Source organism: Agelaius tricolor, unplaced genomic scaffold (assembly GCF_023055355.1).
Source record: "Agelaius tricolor isolate 1412-34295 unplaced genomic scaffold, bAgeTri1.0.p SCAF_8, whole genome shotgun sequence".
In the NCBI taxonomy this organism is placed as follows: domain Eukaryota; kingdom Metazoa; phylum Chordata; class Aves; order Passeriformes; family Icteridae; genus Agelaius; species Agelaius tricolor.
In genome coordinates, this window is record NW_027269268.1 from 42,374,442 (window position 1) to 42,396,286 (window position 21,845).

Below are 21,845 nucleotides of genomic sequence, written 5' to 3' on the forward strand. Positions count from 1 at the left end.
TAGAATTCCTCCAGAGGAAGACTGAATTCTAATGAGTTTAGGCCTCATGAGTGACATACTGGCTTTATTTCTTGCCTTAGACAGACTAAGTTAAACATGCAATTTGAGCTCAGTAAATTGTGTGAGCTGAGTATTGGGATACTGTGGAAGGCTGGCTGCATTGCATTTCATGAGAAAATGCTTTGTGTAATACCTCAGACACTTGAAGGAGGTGGGGGTTTTGTCTTGTATTGAGCCTGAGCATCTTGCAGGATATTTTTGTAAACAGGACAATGCAAATGCTTGGGTTTTCATTTGTTTGAAATAGATTTTTGTGAGCAAATAGAACTTCCTTTACCCACAACCTGTCTTCATTTGTGGACTTTTACATCTTAAATTCTACTGACAATAGAAACACATTTCTTAGTTATTGCTTGGAAGTTATCTGACTCTCTGAATTCACTTGCTCAAGCACTGAAATTATGGAGTGAGCAGAAGCAGGACATCAAACTGTTACTGTAGTGGTTCTTGACAGGCATGAAGAGGTACTACCATGTAGCTTCAGTGGGTATGGATTTCAATTGTATTCTGATAAACAAATGAAGATAAAGGACACTGACTATTTTTACTCTGAGGATGTGTCATCCACCATGATATTAGCCTCTTAACTATTGTGGAGAAGTGTGGCCATTTCCATTTCTTTTGGGAGATTCCAGGCAATGGAAATACTTGATAAACAGTTGATAGATTGCTTTTGAGTTTTCTATTTAATTTGTCTACAAAGTACATTGATGCTTTTTGCTTAGTTTTTTATAGGGTTTGTTTTGTTGCTTGTATTGATATGTTGGGGAGTTTGTATTGTTTTTTTGTTTTTTAGCCCCTTTAGCCCTTTAGCTACAGTGCAGTACTGCGATGTATGGGTGGTTAAGTTTTGGTGGGTTTTTATTTCTGGTTGGCAGAGGAAGACAGACAGTTCACCTAGATTTATCCTAGCATCAGACTGATTTCTACATTTTTGCTGCACACTTCCTCTGCTTTGAAATATGTCTTTTTTTAGTTTTGCCTTTCCATGTTGCCAAGGTACAGTCCTCAAGTACAAGGTTAGGTGCTGCTACTCAGAAAACAAATGGCAATGTTGTGAAAGCTTATCCACTTTGTTTCTGCTGTTGTTCAGCTTTGTTACCTACACATGAAAGCTTAAATGAGTTAATTAAAACACTTCTGCCAGAAAGCATGAAGATGTTAAATTTAGGAGTTTTTTAATGAAGAAAGACATATTGAGAAGCCTAGTAGTACAATGTGATTGTCAGACTAAGTTTAGGAAGTGTGAAATGTAATGTTCATGAGCAGTGTTAACCTTGACATTTTTTACACTGCAAGCAGTTTACAAAGCAGTGTGATAAAGATTTCTAAGCAAAAGTTAATAGATGAACCTTTTAGGAAGAAGTTCTTGGCAAGAAACAACCCAAAAAACCCTAATGACAGATATTCAGTGTGTCTGGGTTCAGTTTTGCTTTAGGATTTTGAATTTGCCATTATCTTAAGTATTCTGTGAAGGCTGTAGATTTATTCCAAGAAGAAATATTGTTATGAAAGATAGGCTAGCAGTAGCAAATCATAAATGGTGCTTAAGCTGCATGTAACATGTGGCTCTTGAGCTTAAAAAATATTCAGTTGTTGTGGTTTAACCCCAGCTAGAACTGGAACGCAGCTGCTTGCTCGCTCCCACTGCAGTGTGGAGACCTGGAAAACAAGTAACCTCTTAGATGGTGGAATAAAACCAGTTTAATAATTACTACAAAGCAAAATGTAATAATAATACTAATGCTGATAGTAACTCAAGTGAAGAGAGCAGGATGCTCTGTGCTATGGAACATCCCTTTGGCCAGTTTGGCTCATCTGTCCTGGCCATGCACCCTCCTGGCTTCCTGTTCTGTGCTCGCTGGCAGAGCATGGGAAACTATAAAGTCCTTGACTTAGAGTAAGCTGTACCCAACAACATCAGTGTGTTATCAACATTATTCTCATTCTCAAATGCAAAGCATAGCTCTCTACTAGCTGCTGGAAAGAAAATAAACTATCCCTGCCAAAACCAGATTGTCAGTGGTGCCTTGAGAAAAATCAGAATAGTGGTATTTCTATACACTGAATCTCTTTATCTGATTTGTTTGGATCAGGTTTTTTGGGCCATGCTTAAATGTTGGAAATAACATTTCTTAGAATACAAAAATCAGCTTTCAAGTGCATGTTTGAAAATGGGGGAAAGAACAGTGCTGCTAGCTAGGCTGTTAGTGTGTGATTTGTATCTGCAGTAATTTAAATATCACTCCTTCAGTTACAAGTGTTAGTTACAATATATTTCTTTTCTAGGAACTTCATGGAAATGAATTCCTGGCTTGTGAAAATAAATTGGATCCAGGAATGAATGAAGAATATTCTTCTAAGAATCTATGGTAGTAAATAAGAATTACTGAGAAACTCCAAGTGTAAAGAAGAAAATGCTATTTACTGATGTTGCAAGTGGATCTCTAGCTCTGAGGGCACAACCATGACTGTATTTTGTTTTATTCTGTTTGAGACTTTACCCCATCCTATATGAGGCAAATATGGGCACTGTGGTTTTTCTGAGACTCTTTAAACTAGATTTCAGAATCTCTTGTTAATTTGGAGAGTGTCCCTGTTTTCTCCAGTCAGAATAAGGAAGACCAAGTTGCATTTCTGTATGTCTCATAGCTAGTTGTGTCTGACTGCTTGCATAATTTACTTTGTCATTAGAAAAAAAAAAACAACCCATCCAAATAAGCACAAAACTAAAACACATTCACCACTCCTGTCCTGAGACAGTGGCCATAGGCTTGATGAAGTGGGAGCTGTGCTTCTTAGTTATCCACTCTGCACCAGGCTTCTGTTGAGGTGGGAGAGGGAAGAGAGAGGTGATACTGAAAGTCGTCAAAAGTATTCAAAAGAGCAAAGCTAGTTTTCTGAGGAAGGAGAATTTACTTTTAAATTTCTGTTCAGGCTTCCAAAGGAGTGTTATCTTGGTACTACTCCTGTTGAATGGAGAAAGTAGGATTCAGGGTGGCCACAGTTATAAGATAGATTGTGTTTAGCAGGTCTGTGGTTCACTGTGATTATACAAGTTATAAACATAATATACTTTACCAGTATTTGTTCTAATTACTAATTTTATATACTTGTGCATTGTAGTAACACATTTTAAGAGCAAAATTCACTTTTTCTTTCCAGTTACTTGAGTAATCAGAAAGAGAAGTCAAAAGAAATTGCAAAAAATGAATCCTTGTCTCTGGAAGACCCATCATTAACACCAGAAGAATCTGAAAGTGAATCTGTGTATTCTACTGTGGAACAACATACTTTGTCTTTAAAAAAAAAGAAAAATAAAACCAAAACACCCTCAGCATCTTGCAGTAAGACACAAAGTGGAGATTCTGATTGCTTGGCCAGTGAACAAAAGAATTTTTGGCAATTTGATGGAGATCAGACTTTGACTGGAAATGAATCAATAACACCATACGCCTGCTTTTATGGACCATCAGTAAAGAAGGTTAAAGCAGGATGGCTGGATAAATTATCCCCTCAAGGGTATGGTATTTGCAGTAGTTATTGTGTAACTGTGACAATGTATGCTTGCATGAGAGGTATTAAGTTTGTATTTAGTCACTGCTTAATATTTGTAGTGGAAGGGGAAGGGGGATTGTTTTCAATGAAAAGAGCACCAAGCTTTTGTGAATTTAAAAAAACCTATCCTAGGTTTTTTTTAAAAAAACCTATCCTAAAGTTTTTTTAGGAGATGTACTTAGGGAAAATATTTTTCTTAAAATTGTTGATCTCATGAGCTGTAGTGGAAAAATACAGAATGAAGTTGTGCCAGTATTTCCAGTTGCTACATTTTTGCTGATCTTTTGTGGTCCACAAGGTAAGTGAAAGCAAACTCTGATTCTGAAATACTACTTTACTAATTTGGCCATGGATTGTAATTTAATAATTAGTGTAGCTAGAAGCCCTGTTACTTTGTGTGTTACTTGAGCTTTGAGTTCACCTGGACTGAATTCCTCCTATTTAATTTAATTTTTGTGCCTAAAATTTGATGGTAGAAATTTGAGCTCAAGTCTCAAGATTACAAATAATGAAGAGAAGGGACCACAATAGAAAATTATTTTTCTCTGTCACATTTGGGAGTTAGATGACAACAACAATAATAACAACAACATATCTTATATTTGAATTCTGTTGTAAGTTCTTTGTTTTATTTTGACTGATTTTAAACTCCAGCTATCATGAGACTATTTTTCACTAAAGAATGCTTTGTTAGCAGATTTTCCATCACAAATACTTGCTAACTCTGATAAGTTGTTCTAACTTCCTCCTTTTAAATTGTAGTTTTCAGTTTCCATTTTTCTTATGACCTATGTTCTTATGAATTCTATGAATCCTTTTTTATATTGAAAGCGGCAAAATTTTACTTTTTAAGTCTGCTTCTGATCTTCACTAGGACTTAGCATCTAGAAACTAAAGCTGTTGTACTTGTTAGTGCTAAAATACATCTACTGCACTTCTATTCAAGCCTTAATAGATCTGCATTCCTTGTTGTTTGAACAGTATACTGAGCTGTGCTGAAAGGTACTAAAGTTTTTGGCCTTTCCTTTGATTTTTTTGCCATAATAATCATCAGCAACATAATTCAGTATATATATAATTTTTTAAGTGAGAAATTTATTTATGTTATTGTTTTGGAATAAAACATTTGAACTCACTGGAAGAAGCTCTAATGTATAGCAATTTCTATTTTTTTGTGTTCCTTTCTAGGGAATCTGATTTCACACTATATCTTCTTTTTATTTTTGTTTTGTGTTGATACACTGGTACATTGTTGAAGGTGATTACTAAGATGGAATAATAGGTTTAATAAAACTTTTTTACCATCAGAGAATTTCAGTGTGCTCAAAACTATTTTCTTTCCTTTTTACTAAACCTTTACTAAAGACTCAAAGAATAATTATCCACAGAGTGTTTCCACATTTCTTTTTTTTTTTTCAGAATTATTGGGATACTAAACTCTTGGAAAGCTGCAGTTAGCTGTAACTCTTGTTTTATTTTACTTACAGGATTTTTTTTTTAACACTTTTGGCAGTTAGCTAGCAGAGTGATGAAAAGTACAGTTCTTGATTCCAGCTGGCTTGTCTTGCTCCATTTGAAGGGATAGAGTTGAGAACAAGTTATAAAAACTTCAAGAAAGTGCCATGGGAAAATATATTATTTGGAAAAGATAATGAGTTAACCACAAAATTAGTAGTGATTAGTACTGAATAGAAGAGTTGCATGGTCATTAGCCTTGATGCAGTGACAGTCCACAGCTACATTTCAAGGACTTTGTCTCAGGGGTGGTTCAGTGAATGATACATGTTTCTTTTACTTAAAATACCATTTCTCAAGCATCTGAAGAATTAAAACTCAACTGAATTCTAAAGGAATTTTTCTTCAAATTATTGAAGCGCTGTTGTATTTTATTTCTCTGCCCATCAACAGAATATTTCCTTCTGTTCTACAACTCCCATTCTTTTTATAAAGCTCCAATTTACACCCAGAAGTTTGTGATTCCTTGGGAAAAAGAATATGTACTGTTTTCTTAAATTGCTAGAAATCATGCAATTAAGTATGGGCTCTCTTTTTTTAGTTAATTCCCTATAAATTATACAGCCTTTCAGTTTGCTCACATTGTATGTGGTACTTAGGTTCACTCGTCCCTGTAAAATCTTGAAGTTTATTGACATTTTAATGCAAAATAGATGGTACATTGGCCTTTCCAGGTTATGAAAAATGATGATTTATTGTAGTCATATAATGCAAGTTAATTAAGCCAAAGCTGCTATTTGATTAAAGTTTTGATAAGCTATCACAGTCTACTAATCCTAAAGCAGAGCACTCATTTAAAAGGAAAGGAAATAATGTTGGGAAAATACATTAGTGGGGTCTTGTTCTTGCCTAATTAGCTTGTTTAATAGATTTTAGAATGGAGACATTTTTAAATGATAACTAACAAGCTGTCAACATTTTTAGTGAGTGTAATGGACTACTTCAGGTTAATGTAAAAATATAGTTTTAGAAGGTCTTTCTATAGTGTGAGTTAATGGCACACTGAAAGTTTCCCATTAATGATGGCCAGTTGATAACACACATTGAAAATTGAATTTTGTGTTGTACTTGTTGGGAGATGTGGTGTGCTGCTATCCATTCATTGGCCAGAAAACAGAGTCCTGGGGAGATGTGTTGACATGGACTGACTGGAGGTACCATACCAGCAAACAGAGTTGTTCTTGTCATAAGCACGGCAGTGAGCTGGAACCTCATTTGAGGTTCTCAGCTTGCATTTTTGGAAAGTATCTTAATAGAACTTGTGGCGACTAAAGTTATGCTCTATGTTCTGAATATTCATTTGAACAGAAATTTGACCTCTCTATAATTTGTGACTGAGACATTCTTAAAACCAGTGTTAGCTGTATATTAATTGTGTTAATTTTTGATTCACAGCAAGCGTGTGTTTCAGAAGCGCTGGGTTAAATTTGATGGAGAGAGCATTTCTTATTACAACAATGAAAAGGTAAGAGATATGTTTTGGTCATGTTTGGAGCAAAATGCGTCTGTGTAATACACAAAGTACTATAATTAGAATCTGAGTAATTAGAAATGAATATCCATCCTAGGTTAATTTTCAATTCTAGAATACTAGGGTGAGATGTAATTAAGTATTTTAAGGTGTCCTTGTCTTCATGTATTGTTCATCCTTTTATTTCCTAGAAGGGCTTGTATTACTCACCTTTTCAGGTAGGTATCATCAGATTTGTTTTTACTTTAGTGAGAGACTGACACTGCTGCTGTTTTTGGAACAGAACAGGATCATGCTAAACACTTCTAAGAGACATGTTATTTGATGGTGTTTGAAGAGTGTCTTGTCATGGGAACCTAGCATGCTGGAGATTGTGAGAGCACAATTAAAAGTAGCTTGGGAGACCATTTAAAAAAAACCAACCCAAACCTATACACTTGTTGACTCTTTGATTAAAAATGTCTTTTTCTTGTTTGTCTTCTGTGCATAATTGCGTGTCATGGAACTAGGTTAGGTTTGAATGGGAATTTTCAAAACCAGTTCTACAATGTATATGGCTGGTTTTGTTTCTGTACTGAGGATTGAATCCTGCTGAAACATTTGCAGACACGTGAGCTGATTTGATTAAAGTAGTTCACTTCTTATATGTGATACAAAAATGAATTTGTAAATCAAAGTTTTCAGCAAAGAGTATATTCCTTGTAATTCTCTTAGAATTCCATATGATTACCCTTCAGAGCACTACAAAATCCTTTTTCTTTTGCTCTGTGATTTAATAATTAATATTTCCTCTTGGAAGTAGTGAAGACCTTCTTAGACTTAAAAGTGATAGATGATTTTACAATATGCATATTAAGGGAAGTTGAGGCTCCCTTCCCTGTGCATGTGTGTTATTTTATTTAAAGGCCATTTCCTGTTGAAGATGCATATTACATTAGGAAGAAAATACAGTTTCAGGTAAAAGTTCTGAAACAGTGTGCTGACTGGTGGTAAGAGATCTGTAGATGCCTTATGATGGGGTGAGGATGTAAGAAGTGAAGTAGGATGAGATTGTTTTTTTCTGAGGGGCTGGAGAACTAAGAAAAAGGTCAAAAATATTTACATCAGTCTTTTTGCTTACTGATTGCAAATTTGAAACAATCTGTTTTTACTTGCCTACTTTGCTTCACTTACAGTAGAGGACTCGATTTTGTAGGTGAAGGGAACAATAGAATAAGGAGAATGTTTGCATTCCAGTGACAAAAAATGGTACCCCTTTGCAGTATTGATCCCACAACTTCAGAGGAGCAGAAAAGCAGGGTTGATCATGAAGAAAGACTTAAAAAAAAAAAGACAGAAATGGGATTTGCTTAACACTATCTGTAGCATACTTAGGGAAAGAAATGCTAATAAAGAACTTAGTCTTTTATCTGCACTGGGAATTTATTTTTTTCTTCCTTTTGAAAATCACTGAAAGTGTTACTTGGAGGTCAGTTATGCTAGAATAGCATTTGTTACATGTCTGTCTGTTATAAGAGATTCCAGAAATATTCCCTTCTGCTGAATTGAATGTTTAGTGTGTCACATGATGCATAGGAAGCCACCAACTCTGCATCCTCTATTTAAAAGGTCTGTGTGGTAGGTTAGGCTATCAGCAGCTTGGCAAACACTTGTGTGGAAGCCTCTTTGTCTCACTTTTGCTGGAATCTGAGTCCAAGCTTCACTCTGGGTATTGAAGGAGAGGCTGATTGGTCTCTGTGTATAGTTTGACCAAATTTGGGTGTCTGACTTGCTAACTTGGTGAGTCACATACGTGAGGAAATGTTATAGCTGAGAACTGCAAGGCCTGAAGCAAAATTCTGGGAATGGAGGATTTGGTGAAACTCAAAATAGTTTGCAGGTAGGAGGAAAACATAGTTGGGTACCAGTATTTCTTAGTGCCCGATGGGATTGTGCTGAACGAGCAGTGGTGTCACTCAAGAAAATGAGTTTTTGGTGTAGTGGTCTCTGCTGGATCACTGTCTCAACACCTAGGGTGTTCATATTTCATGTAAGATGGATATCAGCATTTTGCTCCTTGACATCATAAACAACTATTTGCAGACTCATCAAGACCTTTGTGCAGCTTGAGCCCCTTGCAAGGGCTTGCATGTCCCCCTTCCTACTATATAGCTGGCCATTTATATATTTAAGTGGGGAAGTTGTTGTTTTAATTTTAGAACTTAATGGCAAGTTCTGTCTATTCTAGTCTGTGTTTGTCTTAGGACGTTCTACACAGACAAGAAATAATACTTTCAGTTTCATGTATATAGAAGAAATTCATGTTATAATCAATTATACTTTTGGTTTCATGTATCAATTAAAAGTAGTTTTCAGAAGGAAACCAATCCATGCTTGATAATCTTATTACAAGCAGAGAAGGTTAGACTCAGTGGAATGGAACTGTTTATTTTACCTGGAAACACTACTGATATTAAATAGCTCTATTTGTCATTCAAATTAGGAGCTAGAGAGGAGTGAGGTTCTCAAGAAGGGGAAGTGTACTGCATGGCTAATGAAGAGTGAAATAACCAGAAACTATAGGGGGAAGACACAGAGAATATTATCCCTAAAAATGCCCATATGAATACTTAGAATGATTTAAACACCAATTTTATACATATTTTTCTGACCCTGTTTTAGTTGTCTATCAACTTCTGCTTGATAGAGATCTTTTCTTTGTATCCGCATACATGAAAAAAATGATTCAGCTTTTAACAAACAGCATCTGACCTAGGGAAAGTTTTGGGTTGAATCTGTGTTGCTCTCATTTCTTCTGTGTTCCTGGTCCTGAGAAAGCTGATGCAATCAGAACAACATCCCATGTGGCTTTGTCTCAAAAGAGTGTGGTTTAACTGAGGAGGGGAAGGTAGAATTTGAGTTGTTTTTTCAGCTACCCTATATGCACAAGTTTTGCTTCAAATTTCTTCCTACTTTTGGCAGAAATCTGGTGTTTTACCATGCACTTTACAGTAAGGCAAAAACTTCTGGTTATGTTGAAAATTTTTATTTAAAACAGCTTACCATCCCTGACAAATATATTAGTGATTTAGGAGGAAGATTTCACTCTTCAAGTGGAGAACTTCAATATTTTGTTGTGTCACAGTACAAGTGAACATTACAAGGAGTGAAATTCACTGCAAAACAGATGAATCACTGTCATTCTTGAAATAGGTCACACTTAATCTGTTGTAGAAGTAAAACCAAAGTAGTCAAAAATGGTATTTTCCATGATCCATTAGCTCATCTCTGAATCACAACCATCAAGGGGTGATGTGGGGCTTTATTTGAAAATAAAAGTTTCTACTAAACAGCCAATACAAAAAACCCAAACATTTTGCTTTACCCTGCTGGAAATTTTTTTGTCAGAGAATTCTTAGCAGCTTTAAAACTAGTTTACACCACTCAGTAACAGAATAAATAGCTGTGAAGTTCTTGGCTGTGTTTGTTTTGGTTTGTTTTCTATATTCTTAAATAATTCACCTAATTTCTAGTCTGGAGTATTTCAAAGAGTTATTGTATCTTGATCTACAAGAGCTTTTTAACAGGCATTTTTTTTGCACATGAAAGAAAAGCTGCTGCACACGAAAAATAGATTGATAAATTATTATGGTTTAAACTGTATTTGAAAATATGTATGCCTTGGAGAACAAAGCTTTAAAAAGGATGATGGATGATTGTTTAAATAGCAAAGCAAAACTATGCTCAGCTTAAAAGGAAATTGACTTTTTTTTTAGCAAATAAAATAAAATAGTTGTAACTTCCAGCAGTCTGTTATTCTCTTGCAGTAGTACCGAATACAGCCAGTAGATGCCTGCAAACACCATAACATTTATAACTGAACACCTACAGAAACAGTAGATCTAAAAATTTTGTTTTACCATGGAAGGATCAGTAGTTAACTTAATATCCAACCTCATTAAAATATGTTAAAATCACTCTTTTAACAAATACAGCCATAATGAAAATAGCTATGCAATTCTATCTATGGTCATTCTGACTATTCCTTGTGTGTAACTGTAGTAACATGCTTGCTTTGCCATGTTTCAATATTTCTGTTTATTTATCACTAAACTACCTTTGCTGACATGTACCACAAAGTGAAACAACATTAGTATATTAAAATCAGTAAACAAAAAATGATCCAGTGTATCCTTTCTGCTTCACATTTACAATGTTCCTCGAGTGCTTGTATGAAGTCTGTCTGTTATGATAATTTATACTTTGGGAGGAAAGTTATTACAGAGCAATTTCTTTATGGGAAGCTGACTTGGACTATTACTGCATCTGAATCATAAATTTTATCAGTATATCTGACTTGTCTTGGTCAGAAAATGAATTTATGAAAGTTTAGTGGAGACAAGAGCAGCATTAACTCTGGAATCCAGAAATAATGCAGATGTATTTCTGAAGTGCACGTCTCCTTCAGCTTTCCTTCCTGTCAACCCCCACCCCAAACCCTTAGGGTAATTAGTTTAAAAGATGAGCTACTTGCAGGAAGTACTTGTAGCAGTCCCTTTTTCCTAGCTTGCATTTGTGTTCCATTCAGTTGTCCTAATAGCTAGTTGGTAATCTAAAAAGATTGGGAAAATTTGTGCTGACCCCAAATTTTTGTGGTTTAACCTCAGCCAGCAATCATGCCCCACACTCACTCACTCTTCTCACAGCTAGGATGGGGAGATAATCAGAAGAATAAACATGAGAACTTGTGGGTTGAGATAGACAGGCTTTAGGAGGTAAAGCAAAAGCTGTGTACAAGCAAACCAAGGAGTTTGTCCACCACTTCTCATGGGCAGGCAGGTGTTTGGCCATCCCCAGGAGAGCAGGACTCTATTCTGCTTAATGGTTACTTGAGAAGACAAACTCCATCACTGTGAACATCCCCCAGCTTTATGTACTGAACATGCTGCCGTGTGGTGTGGATGTCCCTCAGGTCTGCTGGGCTCAGCTGTCTGGGCTGTATCACCTCCATCTTCTTGTGCGCCTCCAGCCTCCTCAGGGATGAGGTGGGACGAGGAGCAGAAAAGGCTTTGATTCTGTCTCAGCACTGCTCAGCAACAGCTGAAGCATCCCTGTGTTCTGAACCCTATTTCTATCATCAAGCACAGGTCCATACTAGCTACTCTGAAGGGAATTAGCTGTATCCCAGCCAAAACCAACCCACATGTATAGCAGGAAAGCATATACCTGACCCAAGCTAGAGCATTCTTGTTAGCACTGACAGGACAGTGTATTTTTCCAGTGTGGTGCCCTTGTTTGTGTTCAAACTTAGGGATGAAATCAGTGAATTTACTTTTCTTATTGGCTACCCACTAAAGTGGCAAGGTGTGGGGGGGGAGCAGCAAAACTGTTTGGAATTATCTGCCTGGAGAAAGTATAATATTTTTTCCCAGGTCTGATTCTATCATACAAGTATATTAATAATATATTTTCAAATAATTTTTCTTTGAGATAGTAAATGTAATTTACTTTGGCATAAAATTGTAAATTAAAGTGTTATGTTTTGCAATATTAATGTCATGAGATAATTTATGAAGCTGAATCTTAGATATTCACAATCTATCTCATCATGGGATTTTATTCTATTTTAGAAGGTAGTAGATGTGCATAGATCCAGAACAGTGAAGTTGGTAAGTAGTGAAGGTGTTCACTTACTCTGTTATATTAACAGAGGTGTGGTGAACTCCCTAAGCATCGTGACAAGTAGTGTTACATCAGAGGAATTTAAAATTCTTTGAGAATTAAATATTTTGACTGCCTTTTTGTTACAGGAAGTGTTCTCAAAAGGAATAATACTGCTCTCTGCAATAGCAACAGTAAGAGCTCATGGGGAGAATAAGTTTGAAGTTGTCACATCCCATAGGACTTTTGTTTTCCGTGTGGATAAGGAAGGTAGGTAGAAAATGTGTGTTTCTAGAAATTGCCAAAACCCCATTTAATTGCTGTTGATAAATTCTGTTTGTGAAATATAGCTTGCTTTATTATGAGAAATATTTCCGGAGTTGGTTTAAGCTCATAAAATGAAACTGGAGATAACTCTGAACTTTGTTAGAACAGTGGAAATTGCTGGGCAATGGCTTTTTCAAATATCTAAATGAGAAGACTGTTTTCCTGACTCTTCTGCCTCCTCCCCCATCCTTCCCAAAGATTAATTTGTCTGAACATTTCTCGAGTCTCACTAGCAGCTCTTACAGCCTGTGTGCTCTCAGACATCTCTGAGTTACCACTTGATAAAAAATTGACAAAGAGACAATGAATGATGCCTGGGATGTGTTGCTGTGATTGAAGGAAATCCAAAGTTTTCTGTCCTATACAGTATTTTCATCCAGGTATTGATAGAGATTACAAATGTACATTGTAGCAAGGAAGTTAGTATGCCTTCTAATTGAATGCTTTATCAACCTACAGCTGTAATATGTGGAATCAATATCAGTGCATGTATGATTTATTTATGGAAACAGTCAAATAAAAATGAATGCCTAGAAAAAAGGAGTTGTGCAATATATATTTACAGCAGTACATGCCAGAGCCATTATAGCTCTGGGGCCTCTCAGCATTTCCATTATCAAATCCCATTTTTATGGGTTATAGTTGCTAGTAAACATTTGCTGCTGGCTGTAACAGGAGTGCAGCATCAATGAACAAATCCTTCTTATCAGGTTTGGCTCAAATAATTTCAGTCATTTTTATGCTCTTAGCTGAGTTTAAAAATATTTATTATTTTTGCATTTCTCTTCTATATTTATTTTAATTTTTTTCATAAATTATAATATAACCATCTTGGTGCAATACATTTTGTGGGTCTGCAATTTTTTTTCTAGACTTTTGCCTTGGATAGTATAGAAGTGTTAAAAAATTATGCTGACTTGTGAAATATATTCAGACCAACCACTTGTTATACATGAAATTCCATTTTCATACAGTATATAACCATCTTTGGACATAGTAAGATGTCTGTAAAGCTGTTTGTAAAGCTGTTCACTTAAGGTTAGAAAAACCTGTTGTATAAGGAATGTGGTCCAGAACTGGATGATGTATTCCAAGTAAAATATATAAAAAACACTGCTTGATTTCTGTTATGTGCTAGAAACAAAACTGTTACTTGATGCTATTACTTCTGTGGATTTGTGTTAAGAATTGCTCTGGGCCTATTCAAAGGGTACTTAACTTCTTTCAAAGATTTTGAATTTGAGACCTTTACATGTATTTGGAGATATCAGAAATGCATTATTTTAAAATGGATTTAAATATCTAGAGGAAAAAGCACTATATGTAATGGTTTGGAAAAGGGCTTTTGTGGGCAAAATAAATAACCAAACAAGGGATAGCAGTGAATTAGAGTACAACTTGCTCAGATGCAGTGAGATTTTGTTTCACCAGAGTGAAATACTATTGAAAAAAGACACTTCTAGAGTAATTTGATGCCCTTAGCTATACTAAAGTACTTGGAAAGTATTACTGGAGTATTTCAAGACAGCGTATATGTATTTTAAACCAAAATTTTTTACAGGAACACTTGGATCACATTCCCTGTGCTAATTTGTCAGGCTGCTGTCTTCCTTTTCTACACAGTATTTTACAATACCTAAATTTGTGTATTTGTTGCTGTACTGTATGTTGCACATATACCATTTATGAAGTAAGCAGGTTATTATTTCAGTGGTGCTCCCTGCAGGCTTCCAAGCTAATTTTGCTAGCTTCATACATACTATGAATAGAACTTCCAATCCCTCCCTTCCCCCTCTACCTCTCCCCTGCCCCCAATATATTTTGTGATCTGGCTCTTTCAGAGCAAACAGTTGAAATATTCATGGTATTCCAATCGCATAAAGCAAACCTAATTCATTTGGACTACTCATCATTAAAGTATATTGAGCTTAGTCCAGTCAAATGTCTGAACATAGTGAATGAGACTGAGAGAAACTTTATTACTTCACCTCCTTGTGTTCATGTATTTGTAAGATGTTACATTAATAATGCATGCAAAGATGCTCAAACACACATTTTCTTAATTACTCAGTACCCTTGACAATGTCAAGCTTAAACACCACACCTTAATGGAATAGATTGTAAATTACCAAGCATTTTTTTCTTAAAAACATGGCCAAGCATGGAATCGCAGTGATGATGATTTGCCTCTTCAGTGAAAAATCATATTTAGGCTCTCTGGTTTCTGCTTACATAACTTGTAATGCTGTAATTCTTTCTCATTGATCTGGCTTCCAGAAGGTGCCAGATCATGCCACATGTCTGTCACCTCAGTCTTTAAGCTGTCTGGAATAAAGTATCTCAGAACTAGCAGTCATGATTTAGGAATCTCGATCATCAGTTTGTTTGGATTGGTTGTTGGGAGCTAATTGGATATCTGTCCTTCTAACACCTCCATTGATACAGATTCTCATTATTTTTATTTACACCTCCTTGTCAACATGGATGTTCTCTCTTATTTGGCATTGCTGTACCATCAACCAACATAGCAACGACATTGGGAAAACCAACGTGCAGAGAAGAATGAAGCTACTGCTTAATGTCTTTGACTAACTTTTTTTTCTTGTTTAGAAGAAAGAAATGACTGGGTTAATACAATGCTCAATGCCTTGAAATTGATGTCTGATAATAACTCTCAGTCTCGAACTTCTGTCATCCCTGAGAAAAGTGGATATCTTGAGCTGAAAGGATACAAAACCAAAATCTTTATTCTACTTCAGGGGAGTACTGTATGGATCTGCAAAAATGAGCAGGTAAATTTTTCATGTGCTTTTTTGTGAATGAAAGCTTATAAAAATGGTTTTAACTAGTGAGTTGGAAATTGATGGCTCTTTGTGAATAGGTGCATTTCAATATAAATGCATATCTCATTATATGTAGTGCTTTATTGCTGAAATTCTCAGAAGGCTTCACAAAGCAGGCAAAGAATCATTATGTCTGTTGTACAATAGAAAAAAAATGAATATATAGTGAGGTGAAGTGAAAAGCTCTGAGTGTCAAAACATGTTAGTGTCAGGGCTGGGATTAATTCACTCTCAAAATGTGGGCCATAAGCACTCAACTTAATCAGAAGACTTATTTTGTGCAGTGGTTTCAGTGTTTTATAATACACTGCCCTGGAAAGTGTGCTATACAGAAATACATCGTGGTATTTAACTGATACTTCAGGGAAATGTTCAGAAATTATGTTCTTTTGTTTCCAAGAATAGAGACTGGCCAGATTCTGTTGTGCACTGTAATACTTAAAACAAATTCAGTATTAAAAAATGTGAAGTAGGCCTGTCTTTTCATCTTCCAAAATCTAGGGCTTTTAGTTTTGTTTTGGGCATGACTATATGATAATGTAAAGTGGAATTCTCTAGGGTGCTGGAGGCAGGGAATAAATGGGGATAGTTGGGTTCAATGAATAATTGTGTGAACTAGTGGAAAAAAAAAATCTATTGACATTAAATGGCAGGTGCTATTTTTTTGTGAGGAAATTCACTACCCTCAAGTAGCTGGAACCTGGGATGGCATTGGGGGAGGTGTTTTTACATTCTTGCCTTGTTCTTTCAAAGTTGTCTACAGGCAAATCCCTGTCTCAGATGTCTCTCTTGGAGTTGATCTCACTTCCTCTCCTGTTACCCTCTCTGTGAAATTATTTAGGTGTGCTTGAGGGTCCACTTAATGTTTGATATAAAATCTTATCATTCTTTCCCAGGCTATGGCAGGAAACTAGAGACTGAGGAAGACCTGTTTTTCTTTCTGCTTACTGTACTTCAAGGAAGTTTTAGTTGTTAGGTACATTCTTTGAGGTCAGTCAACAGCCAACAAATCAAGGATGTTGTAATTGGGTTTGCATGGCAAACCTGAGGAGGGAGGAGTGGCAGAGACAAAGTGTGATGAACTGACTACAACCCCCCATTCCCCATCACCCTAAGGTGCTGAGTGGGGAGGAGATAGCGAAAATCAGGGGCAAAGTTAAGACCATTAAGAAGGGAGGGGTGGGGGAAAGGTATTTTAAGATTTCATGTTATTTCTCATTGTTCTGCTCTGGTTGGATGGGTAATAGAAAATAAAGATTAAACTAATTTGCCCAAGTTGAATCTGCTTTGCCAGTGACAGTAATTGGTGGGTGATCTCACCTTGTCCTTACCTCGTCCCTCAATACTTCTCTTTTATTTTCTCTCTCCTGTCCAGTTGAGGGAGAGGGGGAGTGATAGAGCAACTTTGATGGGCATCTTCCATCCAGTATGTCAACCCACCACAAACATGATGCAGTTCATAGGTTTCTGCTGCTCTGTAACTATAAAAAACCTCCATAATTATTTAGATATGTAAAATAGTACCAAAAGTGTATTTGCTGTGTTTCATTTGAATTAAAACCCGCAGTATATGTTTTGCTGAATGATCACCAGGGAGAAAAATTGGTCTTCATAGCTGAACACAGTACTCTTTATATACACTGAAATCTTTAGGCCTGATTATTGTAATGAATAGGTGACCTGTCAGTTTATTTAAGTTCACAGCTCATGTTTAAGGAGGAACAAAACCAAGATGCAAACACCACCCCTCCTTTCTGAGATCCTGTATTTCACTGAAGTGCTCTTGCACTTAGAATGAAGTTGACTGACTTCATAGTTGTTGCCTGTGGGACTCAGACCATGAGTGTGCTCAGTGTTACTCTTCTGTCATGGCACTTCCAGGTATTTTGTCTGAGAGGGTCTGTGGAAAGCATTCTCATCCATGAAAATCTTTTTGTAGATGTTCATTGTTAACAAGCCACTTTTCCTTTCAGGACTTATGCTTTTTGAATCTTATGCCCCTGAATATTTTTGAATGGTCCTTGTGAATGTTCTGAGCTTTTTTGATTGAGGAGTAAAGATATCCAGACTGGTAAAGGAATTTCTCCTCCAGTGTGATAGGTCATTTGAAATTAGTTATGTCCCTCTTGAGTATTGCAGTACCAGGCATCAAATTTTTGCTTTTTCCCTTTGTTCTTACTCTGCTTGAATATAACTGTTGGGAGCATCTCCCTTGCCTCCAGTTATGCTTCGAACTTCCTCTGTTTACATGGGGCATTCCCAGCTCTGCCTGCTGTGCTGAGTCAGTTTTTCTGATTGTATGTTGATACAAAACAGAGCCATTTACTCTTGAAGGGTTCTCAATTGCTTTTTTCTGCATTTTCAGAGTGCAGATTATATGATTCAGATACCCTAAGACTGCTCCCCTCCCCCAAATCTGTTTCTACAGATTTTTAAAGTAATTTTTTTGTGTGTGTGCACGTGTGTTGGTTCTATTGCTTGTGCTATTGTGTGGCAGGTTGTATCTGCTCTGCTATTTCAACACCATGCATTTTAGAATTACTTTATCTGATCATGAAAGCACATCCTTTTACAGCCATTTTCCTAGATATTTATTCCTTTCTAATACATGGATGCTCTGCAAAGATCACTGACTGCAGTGCAGCAGAAGGCAAACCAAAATCAAGCCCTGAAACAGAATGGTTAGAAGTGCTGCCAGCCTGTTAACTCCTCCTGAGTGTATGAATATTGTAAATAATAGTGCAAACCTATCTTCTTCCCAAAGCCTACTTATCTAAACCCCAGAAAATTAAGATGGTCCTAAGATATTTCTTTGCAGAGTCTTCATTTGAACAGTATCCTTTCTTCATGCAGTTTCTGGATGCTTGTGAATCAAAGGAAATACCTTCTGTCTTTGGGCTTTCAAAGTCTGCAATTCTTTGACTACTTCTGGTGTTTTAATTTCAAGCTGGAAAACAGAATGATTTTTACTGCAGTACTGAAGAAAACCGTCACAATACAGCAGTGATCCATTAGAGGGCGCTGTTGATACAGAAATCCTTCAATGCCTCAAGTTTGCAGTTGAGCTGGTAATTATTAGGCAAATCTGTCCAAGGATGTCCTCAAATCCTGTTCATATTGGAATTCACATCCATACTAGGCTCCTGGAGAGCCTTAGAGGGGTTTATTATAACTGCAGTGCTAAAAGACACCTATTTAGACTTCTTACAATGTTGAAATGAGATTGGATCGAGCTTATTCATTGATTTCTAATAAACTTGATAGAGGAGAGTCTGCTGTTACTTTAAAAAAAAATCTTTAGTGTTAAAAGTGGAGAAGATCCTAAGCCAAATGCCAAATTGTAACTTTACCGCCATGAACTTTGTGAAGTTCAGATTGAGATCAGAACATCATGTCTCAGGCCTCTTTCTAGTTAAAAAGTGATTGGTTTAGCTTGAACTTGTGGCAGTGATATAGTGCTAGTATGAAACCATCAATTTCTTTGACTCATGTAGTGTAAATTTCTTAAACTTCCTCTCTTGAGCAGAAGTGAAAAGTAAATTGTACTGGATCAATTTGTTCAACCTGCAGCTTGCTGAAATTCCCATTTCTGTTTCATTCGTGCTTAAATAAAAAAAAATGTAATCTGATCATTCATGGCAGTTCAAATATTGGCTTGAAATGTCAGTCTGCAGTGGCAGTGCCAACCTTCCCTTGGTTACCATCAGAAGGAGTCTGACAAATGCTTGTCTGGTCTGCTTGAATATATCTCCTTTGTGAGGCTATATTTAAGATTTACTGGTCTCTAACATCAGGGAGAGCCTAGGTGTCATAGTGTTTGTGCTAGAATTTGGCTTTGAAAAGAAAAATCAGGATAATTTTGTTACTGCTTTGGGTGATTAGATATATTTAGCTGGGATATTTGAGGAAACTTTGGCAAATATAAAGATGGGGGACTGGTATGGCTGTGTGCCATAATAATTTGTGACATGTTTTCTCCATGCCTGACTCCAAGTTCAGGCTACAGGGGTGATGAGTATTCTCTCTGTTATGTGTAAACAATAATATACATTACTTATTAAAAACCACTTGTTTCATTTTGGCTCAATGTTCCTATTGATTTCAGAGGGTGTTTTGTTTTGAGAAAGATTTGAATGATGTGCTCTGTGGCAGATGGAAATGTTTATTCATGTTGAATGAACCAGTAAGGGTGCCTAGTAATTTTAATGTCTTCTGTAATGCTAATGGTGCATTTAAAGCAAAACTGGACAATACCAAAGGATGTATTATGAGAAAGGATATTAAATAGGCAGAAAATGGCAAAGGGAGGGGTAATGTAGAGAACTTGCACAAAGATAGCTGAAAGGACAAGCCAAAGCTGATGCTTGAGATTGGCATCTTGAAAGAGAGGAAGTGATGTGAATGTCAGTGGAAGGAAGCAGAAGGGATGTGTGCATGAATCTGTCTGCATAAGAGCAGAGATATGTCCTTATCTCTGGTAAGAAATACAGGCTTAAAGGGGAGCATTTTTGAGCAACCTGATCTAGTGAAAAAGATGCCCCTGTTGGATACATGTTTCAGGGGGATTGCATTAGATAATTTTTAAAGGTCCCCTCTTACCCAAACCATTCAGTGATACTATGAAATACATATTGACATACATACATACAATGCCAGAGACTTTGTGGTTGGGGTTCATGGTCAGACTTGAAAATCTTTTGGTATACAACAATGGGAATTTATAATGATACTCTGCAAAGATGATTGTTTATTAGGAAATGTTCTGGTTTTACCAGGAGAAAATGGTATCCTGATTAATAACTAAGAACATGATGAGTGAGGTAGAAATCCTTTTTTAAAAAAACTATCTCTTAAGAACAGTCAAAAGTGTTTAACAATGGAAGGTTAACAAAGAAGAACACTTTAAATGAAGTCCTGAAGATGAGTAATAATGATGGGTTGTCATGCTAAAGCATCATGAGAAATTCTTTTTAATGTATGTAGGTTCTTTGATGTATCATCATGGTTATATTTGTGAATATAATGAGTACAAGGTGATGGAAACAGCAATACAAGAAAAAATTGGGGAGGGGAGTTGAATGCAAGTTGAGCAGCAAGGAAAATACTTAAAAGTTTTGAGATCTAATGAGGAACCCTGAGAAAAGCAACTGAGTTCTGAAAAGGATGCTAGGGAAAAAGATAGGGGAGTAAAGGCAGCAGAAGGAAGCAGGAGGAGGAATGAGACCGTTTAGATGGCTGATAGAGAAGGAGGGAGAAGTGCCTGGTTTGTATGGGGTAGGGCAGTGGAAGGAGGAATTACTGAGAATGAGACAACAAGAAGTGCAATCCTTGTAATTGTGTTTCTCCTGTTCCCCATTCTCATTCCACATCCTCATCTCCCTTGCCCCAAGAACATCTGTGCTTTTAGAGATTCTATGATGAAAAACTGTTGTTTGTAATAACTGGGAAACTCTAAAGAAACTGTGATGTACGGACTGTGTACAAACTTGGTTACAAACGTGGTTATAACTGAGCTTGTCCTGGAACACCTTAAATAGGTGGAGGTAACAGAAAATTTTGCTTTCTGTTTTTTGATTCATTCCAGCTTTGCTCTTTTTCATAACAATACAAATCTGTAGGAAATGTTGAAAAGCAAAAACAGAACAACCCAAAAATATACCAAGGGGGAAAGACTAATATGAAGAAGTATTTTAAGGCAAAATACACTGATACATTGGTGACTTGTAGTGGAATTGAATGATCCAGCCTCTTTTAAATATAGTTGTTTGCATCAAGCTGTAGTTGGGATGATAGATTAAGGTCAGATCCCTAATTTTCTAGCAGTTCCTTGCAAAAATTTCTTTCCGATTTTCCACACTCAAAAATATACCAACAATCAATTGCTGTGCATGACATAAGAAACAACTGAACAGGAAATAACTTGAATGGTGTAAGAAAGCTTTAAATCTTTTGTTCTTGCTTGTTATAACACAAAATTAATGATTACAAGAAATTGTGTTGAGTGGGGAAAAAGTTTGTTGTTTTTATGATAATTACTTCTTCAGTTTTAAACTAATTACACCCCTACTTCAAAAAAGATTAAAAAATAGATTTAAAATAATATGCTGCTAAAGTGGCTCAATCAGAGAAGACAAATGTGTCAATGACCACCTTTATAGGGAAGATCTGCATTTTACATTCAAAAATAATTTTGTGTGCTGTTGTTCTAGGTTGTGGAAAATATTAGAGAACATAGAGACGAGCATAAACAGGACTTGTATAAAAAAAAATAAGAGTTAGTGTTAAGTTCTTCTATGTGCAGCTAAACTTTGGCTCTGAGGATTTTTTCCTGCTCATTTGTTTTTATGCTAGATCTTGTTGAGATGTAAGTACACCTAAAGTAGTCATGAAACATGGTAAAAAGCATAATGCTTCCACAATGATAAAAAGCT

The 21,845-nt window shown here is 36.2% G+C and overlaps 1 protein-coding gene across 1 annotated transcript in view; it reads left to right on the forward strand.

Moving 5' to 3' along the window:
- ARAP2 (ArfGAP with RhoGAP domain, ankyrin repeat and PH domain 2) overlaps positions 1 to 21,845 on the forward strand; it is a 271,525-nt gene that overhangs the window by 170,007 nt on the left and 79,673 nt on the right. The window contains exons 24-28 of the mRNA XM_071432570.1: positions 2,350 to 2,432; positions 3,226 to 3,582; positions 6,529 to 6,598; positions 12,394 to 12,514; positions 15,182 to 15,363. Of these exons, the coding sequence (XP_071288671.1) occupies positions 2,350 to 2,432; positions 3,226 to 3,582; positions 6,529 to 6,598; positions 12,394 to 12,514; positions 15,182 to 15,363 (813 nt within the window). The remainder of the gene's footprint in view (positions 1 to 2,349; positions 2,433 to 3,225; positions 3,583 to 6,528; positions 6,599 to 12,393; positions 12,515 to 15,181; positions 15,364 to 21,845) is intronic.